General features: G+C 45.3%; 1 protein-coding gene across 1 annotated transcript in view; it reads left to right on the top strand.

Moving 5' to 3' along the window:
- The first annotated feature begins 439 nt into the window (after positions 1 to 439).
- LOC119388152 (tensin-1) overlaps positions 440 to 16,201 on the top strand; it is a 267,512-nt gene continuing 251,750 nt past the window's right edge. The window contains exon 1 of the mRNA XM_037655803.2: positions 440 to 719. Within this exon, the coding sequence (XP_037511731.1) occupies positions 543 to 719 (177 nt within the window). The 5' untranslated portion in view covers positions 440 to 542. The remainder of the gene's footprint in view (positions 720 to 16,201) is intronic.

The raw sequence follows: 16,201 nt of genomic DNA, 5'->3' as shown, positions 1-16,201 counted from the left end.
GGCTTTTGAAATTTTGACCATGTGGTGTTCTTTAACGTGCACCTGAAGCTAAGTACACGGGCCTCAAGCATTTTCGCCTCCATCGAAATGCGACTGGGATTCGATCCCGCGGCCTTCAGGTCAGCAGTCGAGCACCGTAACCACTATAGACCAACGTGGCGGGTCAGCCGTTTACTGCAGGCGCGGACCAGTGTCGTTCGCGGTTCCAATACATGGCCTTGTATGCTCGTTGAAACCCTTCAATATCGGACGGCCTTCGCGGCATGGACGTTGTTTTTTGTTTTCGCCGCCGACCAGAGCTCCAGCTCGTGTCGTTGCAGCTCATCGCGGGTTTTAAGCACCGCCGCTGCGCGCCGTGCGGCGCCCGATCGTCGCAAAACAGCGGCTCTCCCGGCGCGCGCGGTCCGCCAATTCTTTTTCATTATTGCGCCGAGGCGCGCGCCAAATAGCGTCGTTATGCCTTTACCCGCAGCCTGCCACTGCGGCAAATACCGGCTCGGCTGACGTTGAGCGTGGCAAACACGCCGATTGGACCGCCGTTCATGCTGTCCGGCGACAGATTCGCGTCTTTTGTATGCCCCGACTGCAGTGTCAAGTTTACAACGCTGTCGCACTTGCAGGCGCACTGGCTACGCGAACATCATCGGTGTCAACAGCAGCAGACGACGCAGCTGCTCCTCACGACTTCGGCGCCGGCTGAGCAAAGCGACTGCGCTCATGTGAGTGTGCTGCACCTTCGTTCGCCCACCTTTTAGATGTGCATGAATCGAAGGAGAGTTCATGATTTCTTATTTGGCCTTAACGTCGACAGCGGCGTCAGGATGTGAAACAATCTAAGCGGTGAAGCTGACGGCGACACGCGAAACGTACATTGTAAGCCAGAAATAGCGCGACATGCCGATACGCAGTTAATTTTCGCTTTGGATCGGCAATCTGCCATGTAAGACAACACAGTGACATATGAAAGAAACTGTAGTTTTATATTTAGGTATATATGTAATAAAACAAAGAAGCGCCTTTGTGACGTAGTTAAGAAAGTAATAATAATCTCTCGAGAAACGTAGCTCTAAATAAAATAGATGCGGATCCAAATACAAGACCGGCAATAAACTCCACTCTACTCTAGCTCGTTTAACTTTTCTCTTTCTTTCTTTCTTTCTTTCTTTCTTTCTTTCTTTCTTTCTTTCTTTCTTTCTTTCTTTCTTTCTTTCTTTCTTTCTTTCTTTCTTTCTTTCTTTCTTTCATTTTTAGGCAACAGAAACGAAAGTAACGGATTAATCACACCGGAAATATTCATATTTATACTACCGGATAGAACATCTCATAGCATTATCGCACTCTTCAATTCTGATCTTCGGCGACGACGAAAGTATGGGACTTTGTAGGCGTAATGTTGGGAGCAAAATTACAATCCAAAGCTCTTTATTTTATTTTACGTCTCATAATGAATTGTTTGAATCCGAATAGTCATTACAGTTTTCAATTGGAAAACGTATTTTTACGTCATCTGCGATCCATTTAGCAACAACCCAGAATGCTGCTCCAGCTGAAATGTTTATCGTTTTGCAATATTCTTGTTTGTTTTGCTGGTAATTATGACATTGTCATGCGGTCCTTATTTGCTAATTCGATGTCATCATATGTAATAGCGCCGTATGGAGCCGATACGATTTTGTTGTCTTTAAACGGAATGTGTGACCCGTTTCATTCCATTTCTTATAAAAATTAATATGCTTCCACCACCGTCCTGACAATTTGTTGTTTATATTCCCGCTCAGGCGAAATCACGCTGAAGCTTTTCGAAATATATAAAAAAAGACTATTCTGGAATTGGCGCTCTTTGGCCATCATTGGCCCTTGCGCCACAAAACAACACATATCATCATCATCTGGAATTTACCTCTAAAAACATTAGCAAGTCGGAGTGAAGTGGCTTGCTTGTTTGTTCGATTAGACGCGGATTGGTGTGTTTCTTATTCAGTTTAGTTTCGCAATAAACCATCTAAACAGACGGAAATTTCGCATCAGTAGAGAGGAAAATAGCTGTTCAGTATAGACTAGTGCATTTTTTCTAGCGCAGTCCGATATGAAAACAAGGGCTCGATAAACACATGAGCTGATTTTCAAGTGAATTGGATTGAAGAAACTCTAAACATCCAGACGGCATTTCTAACTACGAGCTATAGTGTATATAGGTTCGTCGAGCGTATAGTATTTTTGTTTATAGTTAGCTAAGGTAACTGTTTATAGTTACGTAAGATCTACGTTTGTGAGGATTGATGTTCTCTTCTAATTGAATGTGCTATAGCGCAGGAAAAAATGCGCGAATATGCGCTGTTTATCGTTTAAACTCTGCGCTGCAGCGTTTAAACCATAAATAGCGCATTTAACAGTGCAACTAACACAACGCGTCAAGGGGCAATGCGAATGTATGAACTATATCAAGTCAAGCAATCGCTCATTCCGTTCATGTAAGCAAACCACGATCATCTTGTCCCGAAGAAACCTCCCCGGTCTCACTGGTGTATTTTTTTTTTCTTTTTTCACTGTTATCACCGCGAGTAATGTAATAGCCATCTAATACGTGTCCTTCTCAGAGCAGCGCTCGGCCCATATTACTTACGCTCACGACAGCCGTCCATTCAAGTGCCTATCATTTTTCCTTGGCCAGGCGGTCCTCTTTGGATCCTTTTTGGCGAGGCTCCAGAATCTTCCTTCCCGTACCGTGTTCCCGTTCCGGTGGAAGTTGTTTCTTTCTGTCCCGATAGTCCCCCGCGCAACCGAACTTTTTGTATCGTTTGTGGCATCTTCGGGGCTGCCGCATAACCGTGCAGCATTACGAAAGCTGTAGCCGAAGTCAACCGGACAAAGTAAAATTCTGGGGCTCCACGTGGCACAACCAGGTCATGATTAAGAGGCATGCCGTATGGGAGAACTGGAATAGCACATCTCGAGCTAGTTGGTTGTTCATCATAACTTAAGGCAAAAACAGCACACACTTTACGAAGACGGAAAGAAGGAACACGAGGCTCAGGCGCTCTTGTTCCTGTGCCTGAACACGAGGCACAGGCGCTCGTGTTCTTGTGCCTGAACACGAGGAACAGGAGCTCGTGTACTTCTTCCTGTTCGTCTTCGTAAAGTGTGCGCTGCTTTTGCGTTATGAAATATGGGAGATTCCGGATCACTCTCAACCACCTTTAACGTGCACCTAAATCCAAGCTCACTGGTGGTTTTTTTTTTTTTTTTTCATTTCGCGCCCATCGAGGCAAGGCTGCCGAGGCCGGAAAGCGCACTTCCGGACTCAGGCTTAGCGGCGTAACCCTTTAGCCGCTAAGCTACCTCAGTGGGTACGCGGTATCCATTGATTATCAACAAAAAGTTTATTCGGAGCAAAGGAAAGTCAGCACAACATAAACTTTTCTGTACGTTTCTTTTTTGTTTTTTAGACCAATTACTGAACGAAATCTTTGTTGTCGACCGTTCTCGTGGTCGGCTCTCGAACGCACACTCATGTATGTATGGTGTTACGAATCACCGAGCATCCTCTGCCTAAGCGTGGCGCTGAGGTCCAGTCAATTAGCCCATCATACAACCTTTGTCGGTTTATTCGACGAAGGCGGGTTAAAACCATTTGCGTCCTTCAACTGTATGATTGGCTGCAGCGCAGAAAAACTTACCAGGTAATAATGAGGTATAATAAATAGTGGCGTTTACTTGCATGCGGCTTAATTTCTCCACTGCATGTGCGGGCAGAACTAGAAAGGATGCTGTGATGCGTGGCGTCACCAGAAAAGAATCCTATAGGTTTAGGTACAGGCCGAGAAAATTAATTGTGCCATATCATTCTCCACCTCACTTTCGCCTTTTTACGCTCCAAGCAATATATTCGATCCGCATAGAACTTTTGCTCATGGCGAAACCATATGATTGTCGAGTTCATTGTGCGTGCGCTTATATAGCGAAAGCAAGCTCGCAAGTCGTAAGGTAATGTGCAAGCCTACGGCTGTAACCTCCGCACCTTCGTGACGTCAAATTTTGCGCAACGCACTGCAAACGCGCAAGTCTGCTCTTCGTTTCTCTATGCTGCGCCTCTCGCTATGCTGCACGGATTTAATGCTCGCTGCGCGCTTGGCAAAAAAAGCTGAACAGATACATTGCGCCATTGGTACATCGTAAGATAAAAACAAAAAGAGAACGTGGAAAACAGGGGCAAGTTGAAGCAGACGACGCGGAGGAGTTTTGCTTCGTCTGTGACCGCAGTCTCTATGCAAGTTTGTTTACATTTTTTTTTTATTCTTTGACGGATGTGTGAGTGGCGGTTATAAACTGCCCGAGACAGCAATGTGTGCGATCTTAAACGATGAAATAAGTGATTCCGCTTCCTCGCATTGTTCGTTGCTTTTCACTATTGTTCTGTGTGTGTACTTTTTGTCTAAACGATTGATTTGAGCGGCGTAGCGGTTTGGCAGCTCTGACACGCCCACCAATTTTTTTCTGTGCGCGGACACAAGGCCGACGGTTTCGTTCTTGCGATCCACGTACGCGGTACGTGATCAGCGATCCCTCTCCAAGGTTTGAACCGCGACACGGTGCACGCTCTATAAAGATCGAAGGTTAAGGAGCGTTCATGATTGCGATGAAAGTTGGCTGTGCGCTTTGCCTCGGGCCTTCGCTTTCATTCTCTCAAAGATCACTGCGCTCTTCAACGTATAAGCTGGTGAAAGTAAAGTATCTATCTTCGACCGCCCAACGTCTCGAGTAACCTGGCTTTACTGCACCAGCCGCCGCAATAGCGAAACGCTGTTTTTATGTCAACAACGTCTGACCATTGTTCAGGCATGTTTTCAATCATCCTAACGAAGTAAATTACGTAGGTGATTTAAGCAGCCCGATTACGGTACAACGCTAGCAGGATGGCAATTATGATTGATTCCAACGGGGAATGGAAACAATAAAGGCCGACGTCAGCTGGGAGATCAGTGGGATATTCAAGGAACTTTCACCACCAAGAATCTAGCGAAGAGAACAAACTAAAGAAAAGAAGAAAAGATGGAGCTAACAGAGCATAGCATCCAAACGTAGTAATCGAATGGGGCATGTGGTTGGCACTGTCAGGAGCAAAATAAGTGACAACTTTATTTTTGATTTTCTAAAGCAGTTCCTAAAATATTCTAATCAATGAACATATAATTCGGCACGTGCTGCAGATTGTACGACAATGATTGATCTAAACTGCAGTGCTGGATTTAGACTGACCATGATTTAAAAGAGGAATACACAGGATCCCTTACGCATTCACCTAAAATGACTCGAAGGCGAAAGCCATCCAGTGTGGCTATCTTACCGTGCTTTGTATCGATCCCCGAGGCGTGCGAATGGTCATGTGACTTTTTATACGACACTCCGACTTTTCGCTCAAGGTCACATTGACATGATACATATGAGGATTTCGCCTTAATTAACTCATACTAAACTGGTGTGTCACTCTCCCAGAAGTAAACCTCTACATTTTCGTAGGAAAAAACACGAATACCGTATTAGTAAGGAATATTAATTCCACATATTCAGCTTCTTGTCGGCATTGCGGTGCTAACGACATCATTGGTTGAATTGATGGAACTTAATGATTTTTTTCTGGAGGAAAAGTAAATGCTGCTCACGGAGAACAACGATTCCATTCCGTTTACGTTCTCTGCCATCCCCGCTATTGGCCCGTAGGCGGCTGTTACTACTCGGATGTTTTACCCTTTCGATCGGCTATTCGGCAATGCGAAAGTTCAAGAAGTGACATAATTGGAGGAAAATAATTGCTGTTTTATTTTTCTGCTACTAAGCAGAGTTACACGCCGTAAAAAAGAAAGAAAAAGTGCTACTCTAAAATGAGCTACCAACACAACTGCAGGTCTCTACGTTTCTCTGTCCTGTGCGCGTTACAGGTGGCTGTTTGAAATGTTATTGTATCACTTCTAGCGATTTTTATTTGCTGAGAATGTTTTTCTTGACATATTACACACACGCACACACACTGAAGAGCGTTTAGTGTCAGCGTGTTTGCGCATCTCAGGTTGTTCTAGACACCTTCCATTTATCGTGCTTGAACGTGGTCACTTTAATTGGGACAGGCGTATCCAGCAAATGCGCACGCTCTGTTACCTGCTCGTCCGCATAGGCGCCTCCTCGTGAGCCCTCTCTGCCCTTTTGCTCTAGCCGCGTCGTGCTGACAGTGATCGAGCAGCTAAGTACGGTCGCGCACGCGGCGCGCTTTGTTTTTTTGTTTTTTTTTTCGCTTCCTTCCACACACACCCGCGAGTTTTTCAACTGGGTCAGCGGATTCTCTTTCTCATTATTTCAATAACTTCGTGGGGCTTCACGGCGCCTGCTTTGCGCGCGCTTGTATTTGCTTTCAGGGGCGTGTGCTCCTCACTTCCCTCAAAGCTGTTTGCCTTTGTTTTTCAGCCCGTATTTTCACGTTCCGCAAATGTAGTGTCTTTGGCCGAATCGGATCCGTTATATTTATTATTTATCTATAAAATAGTGCGGTCGTGAAGTCGCAACAGAGTGAGCATCAGAGTACGCAGGATAACGAGCATAACTGTACAATGGTACAGGTATGAGTATACAGTGGAATGAAGCGGAACATTCGAATTGTCGTCATCAGAACAAAACTTGGGCGTTGTAAAATGATCACAGCAATGATGTACATTGGGCACCGGTACATGTACAAAGAGAGAGAGAGAGAGAGAGAGAGAGAGAAAGATAGCGTGGGGCAGGGCCGTACCCAGGAACTTTCTTCGAGGGGGGGGGGGGGGGGGGTGTACAACGGCTAACTTTGAGAACTGGTGGTCAACGTGAAGGCATGTAAATATTTTAATATTACCCAACAAGTTTAAAGCATGAAAAAATTTCGGGGGGGGGGGGGACATCAGAACCCCCCCCCCCCGGTTACAGCCGTAGCGTGGAATATCGTAAATAATATCTTAGCTGTGATTTACACGGGAATGCTGCCCAACTTATAGCGTGGGCTTGATTGTAAGGGTTGGGGTGTGACAATATTCGAAATTTTCAGTACTAATCGAATGGTCTTTTATACTATAATGACTCGCGTACTTGCTTTCGCTTATTTCACGGGGACCGCCTTTCTTTTTTTCATTTTCTCGGGACGCGCTTTATTGCTCGACGCAGGCCGCACTACAACTTGCATGCTGCTTCGCGAATGACGCCGTCTGTTCTACAAACATTGCATGCCCGACGCGTATGTTTGAGTACCTTCCAGATTGTACTCTAGCATCAGTGGTAACGCTAGAATGTATTGTGACGCATGTATAAAAGCTGACGCATTTCGCCGCCGATCGGTTTTTCGACTACCGACGACTGTACTCGCCGCTATCGTTCTGCAGAGTGATTCGCTTGCTTTGCTGGGCACAGCTTCGCCTGTAAACAGTTAGGCTTTCAACGCCTTGGATTCAGTGCGTCCTTCATCATCACGACCACGTAACAATATTCGTATTTTATTCGTATTCGTTTGGTATTCTATTCGATAATTCACTAATTAAAGTTGTCGACTATTTGTTCACATTCTTATCAAGAAAAAGGGACGATAACACATAATGCAGTCTATAAAAAAAAACGGAGAACACTGTTCCGAGGGATTCTGCTGCTCGAGGCCTGCGGTTATTACGCAGAGGTACCAGTTGATTAGTGAATACACGGGGCCGATAAGTTCCAGGTTATTTCCACTTAAATAAAAATGGCTGACGTTTAGGCAGCCCTCATATACAATTTATAATCTGGCAGGTTTTACCACGTTTACGTCCCTTTAAAGTGTGAGGCATCGACGAAATCGTCCCGGAGCTCCCGGGTGTGCAGTCGCTACCGTTGCTACTGTAATGGTGTAAAAACGCACCGCGCTGCGCTGATGATAACCGGTTGCAGTTTTCATTCACTATTCCGAGCGATTTGCCATGCAGATCATGTATATTGTCGCAGCGTCGCGGGTTTAACGTTTTGTGAAAGATCTGCGTTATCGCTGCGCACGCTACATTTTTCTTGATGTTGTTTGCCGTTGTGAGAGAGCCTTCGGTACGCCTTGTGTTTTCTTTTTGACCATAAGTCGAACATTGTGCGCTAAAAGTTGCGAACTTGTGCGCTAAAAATGTTTTGCTATACTCTCCTTGGTTGTGGCACGCAAAACCCCATGTGTTCGTTTATTTCAATTTCTTTTGCCAGAGTTCATATGACGCCCGCATATCTTGGTAATGGCCTTTGATGACTTTCCATTTACGAGGTGGGGGGGAGAGCACGGCTCAGCATTCCATTGCGTCGTTTCCACTGGTGGTTTCTTCCAAGCGCGGTTCAGCGCTATTTCAAAGCTGATGTTCCGACGCCTGGAGGCCGCGGTACGTGTTGTGGCGCTGCTGTGGAAGCGCTTGCACACCCACTGCTAACGAGACTCCTCCGCTCCGATTAATAACCGGGCGACGCACGGTATTGGCGTCTTGGTGCCTATTTCGAGCCAGACGCGCGCATGCCGGGAAGGCACGCTAAGAACAAGCCCTCTGCTGATGCCCTTGTTCCTGTCGGCTTGCACGCTGCGGATCGCGTGTGGCGCCCGGCAACAAGCGCGTTGCAGCATCGTGAAAGAGGGACGCGAATAGTTAAAATTACGCCGCTTCGTTCTTGTTTATTCTGCCATTGAAGTGAATGGAATGGCCAGAACGTGCAACCGAAACCACCTGATACCACCTGATGTTGGCCCCTTCGTCTGTACAGCCGAAATTCCCAAACTTAGAAATGTGTGCTTGGGAAACAAACTTACGAAAAAAGGAGAGAGAGAGAGAGAGAGAGAGAGAGAGAGAGAGAGAGAGAGAGAGAGAGTGGAATAATGATACGGATGTCAGCCAGAGGTCTTCAGATGGTCGGTGTGTGCCTGGGATGGCCAACGTGGTGTGCAATAATTAAAAAGAAGAGTCTATGACGTCACAAGTTCATTATGATTATGAGAACGTTCAACTAACACACAACTACGTTATTAATGAACAGTCAATATTTGAAAGGGAAACTTGACAACAACCCCTTTGTAGCACAAAGCCACAAAGAAATACATACGGATTTCTCAGAAAGAAAGCTTCTTGGTTGACGAAAAATCATCCTGGTGCGTAGATTCTGCCACCTTGCGGTATTCCACAGAACCTATTCACAGTCACTATTTATGTCTAAATGGCGCAAATTTACTTAAACCATAGCATACCCATATGTTACTCGCCTTTCTGATTGTAAAGGGATATGAGCGATCGGTCAACATCGAGATATCATAGCGCGACGTTTACTTAAAGAGCAAGCTTTAAAGTTTTATGTTTCTTTCTTCTTAAGCAGCAGTGGAGGTCGACACAAACACGTTCCCTCTACTACCTTCTGCCCCCCCCCCCCCTTGTTTTTTTACGTACTTCGGTTGAGTGCATTATGTGAACTTAGAAATCAAAATCTGAACGTATCAGTGCACAAACTCAACATTAGCTTTCAAGGAATATTATGAAAAAACAACGCCGTCAAGTTAAGCTACTGAAATCAGTTTTCTTTTTTGCATCTCGGCAAGTGCATCGAATGTGTGAGCGCGTTTGTGAAATAATAGCAGGCCTCGTTATTTACAAACGAAATAAACAGGCATTAATACGGAAATAACCATTTTAATGCTCATACTTCATAGTAAATGCATATTTTTGAATATATTTTCTACATAAGTTGTATCAGGGCGTCATACAGTACTCAAGCTGCGGATGACGTTTCTTCGTAAAGGATTTAATAGTTAGTATTTATTTACTTTTTTAAGTGTTTGACTATAAAAACGAGAATATGTCATAAGAGGCTATTGGTGGTATTTCAAGTTACTATCAGTAATGCCAGCATGACGCAGCGGTAGTTGTGATGGTGAAGAAAATTCGTGTTGAAGAAATACTGATGAATGTGTGACTGTGAGCATAGCTGCCTCGCAAAAGCGAAGAGCGTTGCAGCGTAGCCATCGTCTGTCTCCGAGGCCGCGCGAAGCGCCGCTTGTTTCGTCCGACGCACGAGAGCTGGCGCAGTGTGCCCCCGTCGCTGCTAATACAGGCAGCTCCTTTTGGGGACGCTCTGCTCTGGGCGACTTCTCGGCTTTTGGCGGCTTTGACTACACATGAGTCATCTTCATTTTTTCTACTTTACTTTCATGTCTTCTTTCTTCTTTCTCTCACTCTATCTTCCTTCACTCTATCTCTTCCTTCCTCCCGAAAAAGTAGGCAGGCGGTGTGCCCATCTTGGTGGCAGTTGTCAGGCTGCCATCCATATTTCCTCTTTGTCCTTGTTTATTTGTATTCGCATATGAAATAATGATAAGAATAATATACCCTTTGCTACGCATTAGCAAATATCGGTGCATTTTCGATCCCACTCTCCACAATCATGATGAGCTATACTTGATTCTAAGTCAAAACGGGTTTCTGTCTGGTCGCTCAATTGAATTATCGCATATGACGCTGGTCTACGCACCGGTACCTCATGGTGGCCGAGCTGAGAGACTATTCAATGCGACCTCAGCAAAACCTTTGACGCCGTTAACCACTGCTGTTACTAGTTACGTTTACGCACATTGGCATCGACTCTTCATTTGACGATCTTTTGGACAATTATGTACTTGATATATCGTGTTTATCTTCGGTATCTTTGTACCAGGTGACTAGCGGCGCCATGCTTCGTCTTGGATTTATTTATTTTTTTTTACTGAAGTTCCTTCTGCTTTTAAATACTCCTCTTGCCTTCTTGTGTGACATGCATATCGAGATTTTAAAGGAAATTCACATTCTGAATGGCTGTCCTATTCTGATGACCGACCCTTTTTCTTTCTTTCGATCGCTGCGAAGATGACGACTTCACAATGCATTCTGCTAAGGCTAGAGTTATGACTTTCTCTCAGATACCAGGAAGAACTCTGATTGCTTATTCTGTCGGTTCGACGCTTTCTGTGCAAGTCGTTTTAAGGTTTATGATCTCGGTGTACTCTTTACTAAATAAAATCATACGCTTTTGGACCATGTATGTGTTCTTCGGCGAGTTAAATGACTGATGATCCCTTTACTTATTTGGTATTTGCACTAAGTGTGTTCTCACAGGGCGGCTGCTTGAAAGAACGCCTTTAGGGAACTAATCTGTTAGGCATGTATGGTGTACATAGCAGGTAAAGGAAATATAGAAATAATAAAAAGCATAATCTAACAGAGTGAGGAGAAAAAAGAACAAAAGAAAAACCAGACTGGTAGGAAGGAACTGCCAAGTTGGATATTTACTGAAGAGTACACCTTATAGGTTGAGTCCCTAAAACGACTGGACACTTTCTGAACAACTCAAAATATCTAAAGTGTTCGACATCGATGATCGTAAGAATGCATGTGCGGGTGTATCGAGATAGGAAAGGTGAGGAACGCGTAGGCTCCTTGCGGGTTCTTCCTGCAAGGCTGTTTATATTGTAGCTCTTTGCTTTAAGGCCACCGTCGTACTTTAATGTCGTGAATGGCAGCGCCTTGTTTAAACCTCCGCGCCAATTTTTTATCGCATCATCGCGGAAGGGCTGGTGCAGATTCGTGCTTTACCGGAGGATTACTTTTCCCATTTTCACAACGCTGTCTCACGCAGCTGTCCAGGCAAGAAACGGAAGTGGTTCGCATTCTTCTCCCTTTTACTTGTGAGTGCGAGACCGGAAGTTAGTCATGTCTCACAATGGGAAGCCCTGTTCTGGCGTTAAAGTGTGCGCGCCGTGTGCGCTGATGAGGTGAGGGTGCCAGCTGTTCCCGGTCGCCATTAATGCTCTGGCGTTCGAGTTCCGCAATTCCTTGTTTCTTATGCTGAAATATTTTTGTCGTTGAAGCGTAATCGCTGAAGTGAAAATAGTAAGCGGTTAGCTTGGCCTCATTAGAGGGGTCGTCGGCCCGCCTAGCTTTCTGTATGGTCTTGATGGTGGCGGGAAAGGTCGCGTTCTCCGAAGTTATAGTTACAAATCTCGTAAAAACAAATGCGGTTTAGAAACTTCCAGTGTTCCACTGCGGTAGTTCCTCATCGATTTAATGCTTAAGAAACAGAGACCCTTAGCGTATTGCGCAGTTTTCACGTTGTACTTGAGATATGCGACGAGATGGGCCAATTCGAAGCTTAAATTAAAATGTGTGTCGAAAGACAGTGACGATGAAATTTCGAACATTGCATTGCAATAATTGACTTTACGTAATAAAGTTATGACACAGATGAGATCATCGTATTATTAGTAATTTTTTTCTTCTGCGCGATAGTACGTCAAGATGCGCGTAGCCGGGAACTAGGATCCATGTGCTTCACTTCGCGCAATGAGCGAAGGAGTGTCGCTAGTTAATCTTGATGTGACATAGGCCGTTCATAAGGCATCCTGATGCTTATGCACTACTACCCTAGCGCAGCGGCCTTTTAGTCCTTTTCATTCCTTTTTCATCCAAATAAATTATTTTTATTATCCTCCCTTTTCACCTCTTACTCATTCATTAATGTAAGAGCCCGCACATTTGCATTCTGATAGATAGATAGATAGATAGATAGATAGATAGATAGATAGATAGATAGATAGATAGATAGATAGATAGATAGATAGATAGATAGATAGATAGATAGATAGATAGATAGATAGATAGATAGATAGATAGATAGATAGATAGATAGATAGATAGATAGATAGATAGATAGATAGATAGATAGATAGATAGATAGATAGATAGATAGATAGATAGATAGATAGATAGATAGATAGATAGATAGATAGATAGGATTATTTTGCAATAGGAAGGCATAGATGTAGGCCTCAGCTGTAGGTTACTCTGACCTGCTGTTCCGCTCTTAGGAAGAGGGGCGGGAAATGGCAGGAGCGATAAATGGCGATAACATAAGCATGGTGCGGATATAGAAGTTCATCATGTTGTGGCAGCTTTGTATTACGTATCTAGGTAAAAATGCATGCAGTGTAAGTACAGTATGATAACGCTGAGATGTTAGCATCAGTTGCGTAGCCAGGGGGGGGGGGTACACCAGGCCTGTGCCCCCCCCCCCCCCTGAAATTTTTTTTGCTATGGCATACAGAGCTCAAAATGACACTTGACCACATCTGCCTGCCCGGCCCCCACTTCAAATCAAGGAGGTGCCACCCCACCCCACCCCCCCCCCTCCGAAAAAAAATTCTGCCTACGCCCCTGGTTAGAACGTGGGCACGTCAGGTCAAGCAGTGTAGAAGAGACGCTAGACGCAGGATGGTGGGGGGATCGTCTTGCTGGACGAATTCGCCAGCATCGTGGTTTCACACGTTACCTTCGTCGCATCGCGCATGCGCCTGACAGTGAAAGTGAACTTTTACAAAAGTGGTATGAGACGCAGAGTGTCATACGTTCAGAGTCATACCGCTTTTGTCGATAAGCATATTGTAAGGGAAACGCGCGAGTGTGCGGAACGCTGAAGAAGAGGAAGAGTAGTGGAGCCGGCGCTTGGACTGTGTGGTTGTGTGGTTGGGCGAACCGGACTGGTCTTGACCCGCAGTTACGCTCATTCTGCTTTTAATCATTTCATCTCATCTGTAAATAAATCCATACCTTCGTGACAGTTTGGTGGAAGGTGCGGGGTACATCGCTCTGGACGGTCCAGCTCTACCGATTTTGCGGCGGAGCAGACGCTTGGCTGGCATGCCACCGCAGCTACCAGACATGGAGGACACAGGAGAAGGCCCTAACAACCTCGCCGGTGATGAGCAACAGTCCCACCCCACAGGGCAAGCTGCCTACGGGATACCGGAGCGTCAGCCAAGGCCCTTTTCCGGGAAGCCGGATGAAGATGTTGAGGACTGGCTTAAACACTACCAAAGAGTGAGTCGCTGCAACCGCTGGAGCACTGTCTAGCAGCTCGAGAACGTGGTGTTTTTTTCTCGCCGGGACTACGCTTCTCTGGTTCGAAAACCACGAGAGCGCATTGACGACGTGGGAAATTTTTGTTGACGAACTGAAAAAGTGTTTTGGGGACTCGACAGCTAAGATTAAGCAGGCTGAGCAGACGCTTTCGCGCAGAGCTCAGTTACCTGGCGAAACTTGCACCACCTACATCGAAGCTGTATTGAAACTTTGCGGAATCGTCAGTGCGAAAATGTCTGACGAAGATAAGGTAGGCCATCTCCTAAGAGGAATCGCGGAACACGTGTATAATTTTCTCATCACAAAAGAAGACCTGAATACTTCCTGCGACTTGAGAAAGCTCTGCCGTGCGTTTGAAGCGCTGAAGAGGAGGAGAATTCTTCCGAAATTTGGGCGCCTCGATAATGTGACCACGATTGCAAGTGTCACCATCCCATTCCATGACGCCATCTTCTCGGTTATCAGACGTGTTGTTAAAGAAGAACTTGCCCAGCTACAAGTTATGGACACAGCTAACGTATGCCATCAGTGTGCGTTCGACCAGCGCCCCCATGAACCACCGGTATCTCGGTCGCGTCCGAGTTACTCGGAGCCTCGGACGACTTTCACCGAGCGGTTTGAACAAAGGAGAGAGCGGCCACTGGAAAACCAGGAACTACAGGAACGTAGGTAGGCTGCATCACGAAGATTTGCTCCCCAGCCGCCATCTCCCGGCTTCTACAAACCAGAGAGGTCTTTCTCACCGAGGACGACAAGCCGCGACACCCGTACTTGCTGCGTTATAATAACTTTTATATTTCACTATAACCACAGGAAACCAACAGCTAAGTTTATTGTTACGTTGAATGGTGATATATTGCCAGAAAAAAATCGAGCACCTCGTTTTTGCTCATTATCTCTCATATAAAAAAAATATGTGAACATGTATGTAACAATGCCTTCGCTTTAAGATCACGTGTTTGTGAAACATAAAACCCACTGTGGGTGAAGAAAATTAAACGAAGTAATTACGCTGTTATCGCAATTTTCCATTCAATATTTTGGTTCATATATTTTCTCAAGCTACCATTGTAGCTTTTCGCTCGAGGCCCATCTCCTCTATTTTACTGCAATAAACATTCATTCATTCATTCATTCATTCATTCATTCATTCATTCATTCATTCATTCATTCATTCATTCATTCATTCATATGCAGCCACCATGATGGCAGACGAAATCCAACTAGCTGTTAATTGTTCGTCGCACAATTCAAGTCACAGTTTCTTCTTTGCTATTTCACTGACACCTCTATAGAGTATCTGTATTGATGCAGGTTGTAAGAATAATAGTGGGCAACAGAAGATACACACGGTACTCATTTAAACGAAAAATCAACAAGTGCGACTTCGGCGAAAAGAAGAAAAAATCTGAAAATTTTCGATTTCTCAATGAGCCCACGGATCGAGCACAAAAATATGTAATGTGCTGATAGTTCTGCATAATAATGCAAGATCTCTATTCACTGACATTCATTGCAGACCGCACACTCGAAAATCATCATCATCATCACCACCACGACCACCACCCCCATCGTCATCATCAGCTTGACCACGCCCACTGCAAGGCAAAGGCCTCTCCCATGTTTCTTCGATAAACTCGGCCCTGTGCTAGCTGTGGCCAAGTTATCCCCGCTACCTTAATCTCATCTGCGCAGCTAGCTTTCTGCCTCCTCCTCGCGTGTTTGCCTTCTCTTGTAATCCAGTCAGTTACTCTTAATGACCAACGGTTGTCTTGCCTACGCGCTACATGCCCCCCGCCTATGCCCATTTCTTCTTCTTGATTTCGACAAAGATGTCCTTAACACTTGAAACTCATTCAGCGCTAAAGCCGTCTTCGCGTTCAGTCTCAAACAAGCTGACTGCACCGAGGCAACACTTTTGATATGTATGCATACCAGTATCCAGTATATACGTTCGCTTTTCGACCCCGGCTGTTTTCACGCAAGCGCTTAAGTGCAGACAGCTCGGTGAGAAATTCCAGGTTGCGTTTCTTTATCATTTCCGCGTTCACAGAAACGCAATCTTCACGGGTGCTAGACTTGGTGGTCTCTGTCACGTAGGTCATGCCTTTTCCCACTCTCGGAACAACTTTTATCTTCTCTCGGCCCGTTCTCGCTTCATCGGACCAAAACCACGAAAACCGGCTGCTTGCCTGCATCTAATCCTCTCCTTCCTTGACGCTGCTTGACAGCTATGCGCCTCGTGCGCTGCGTGCCAGTGC

The sequence above is a fragment of the Rhipicephalus sanguineus genome, chromosome 3 (assembly GCF_013339695.2).
Source record: "Rhipicephalus sanguineus isolate Rsan-2018 chromosome 3, BIME_Rsan_1.4, whole genome shotgun sequence".
Lineage (NCBI taxonomy): Eukaryota > Metazoa > Arthropoda > Arachnida > Ixodida > Ixodidae > Rhipicephalus > Rhipicephalus sanguineus.
This window is presented reverse-complemented; position numbering and strand designations above follow the sequence as displayed.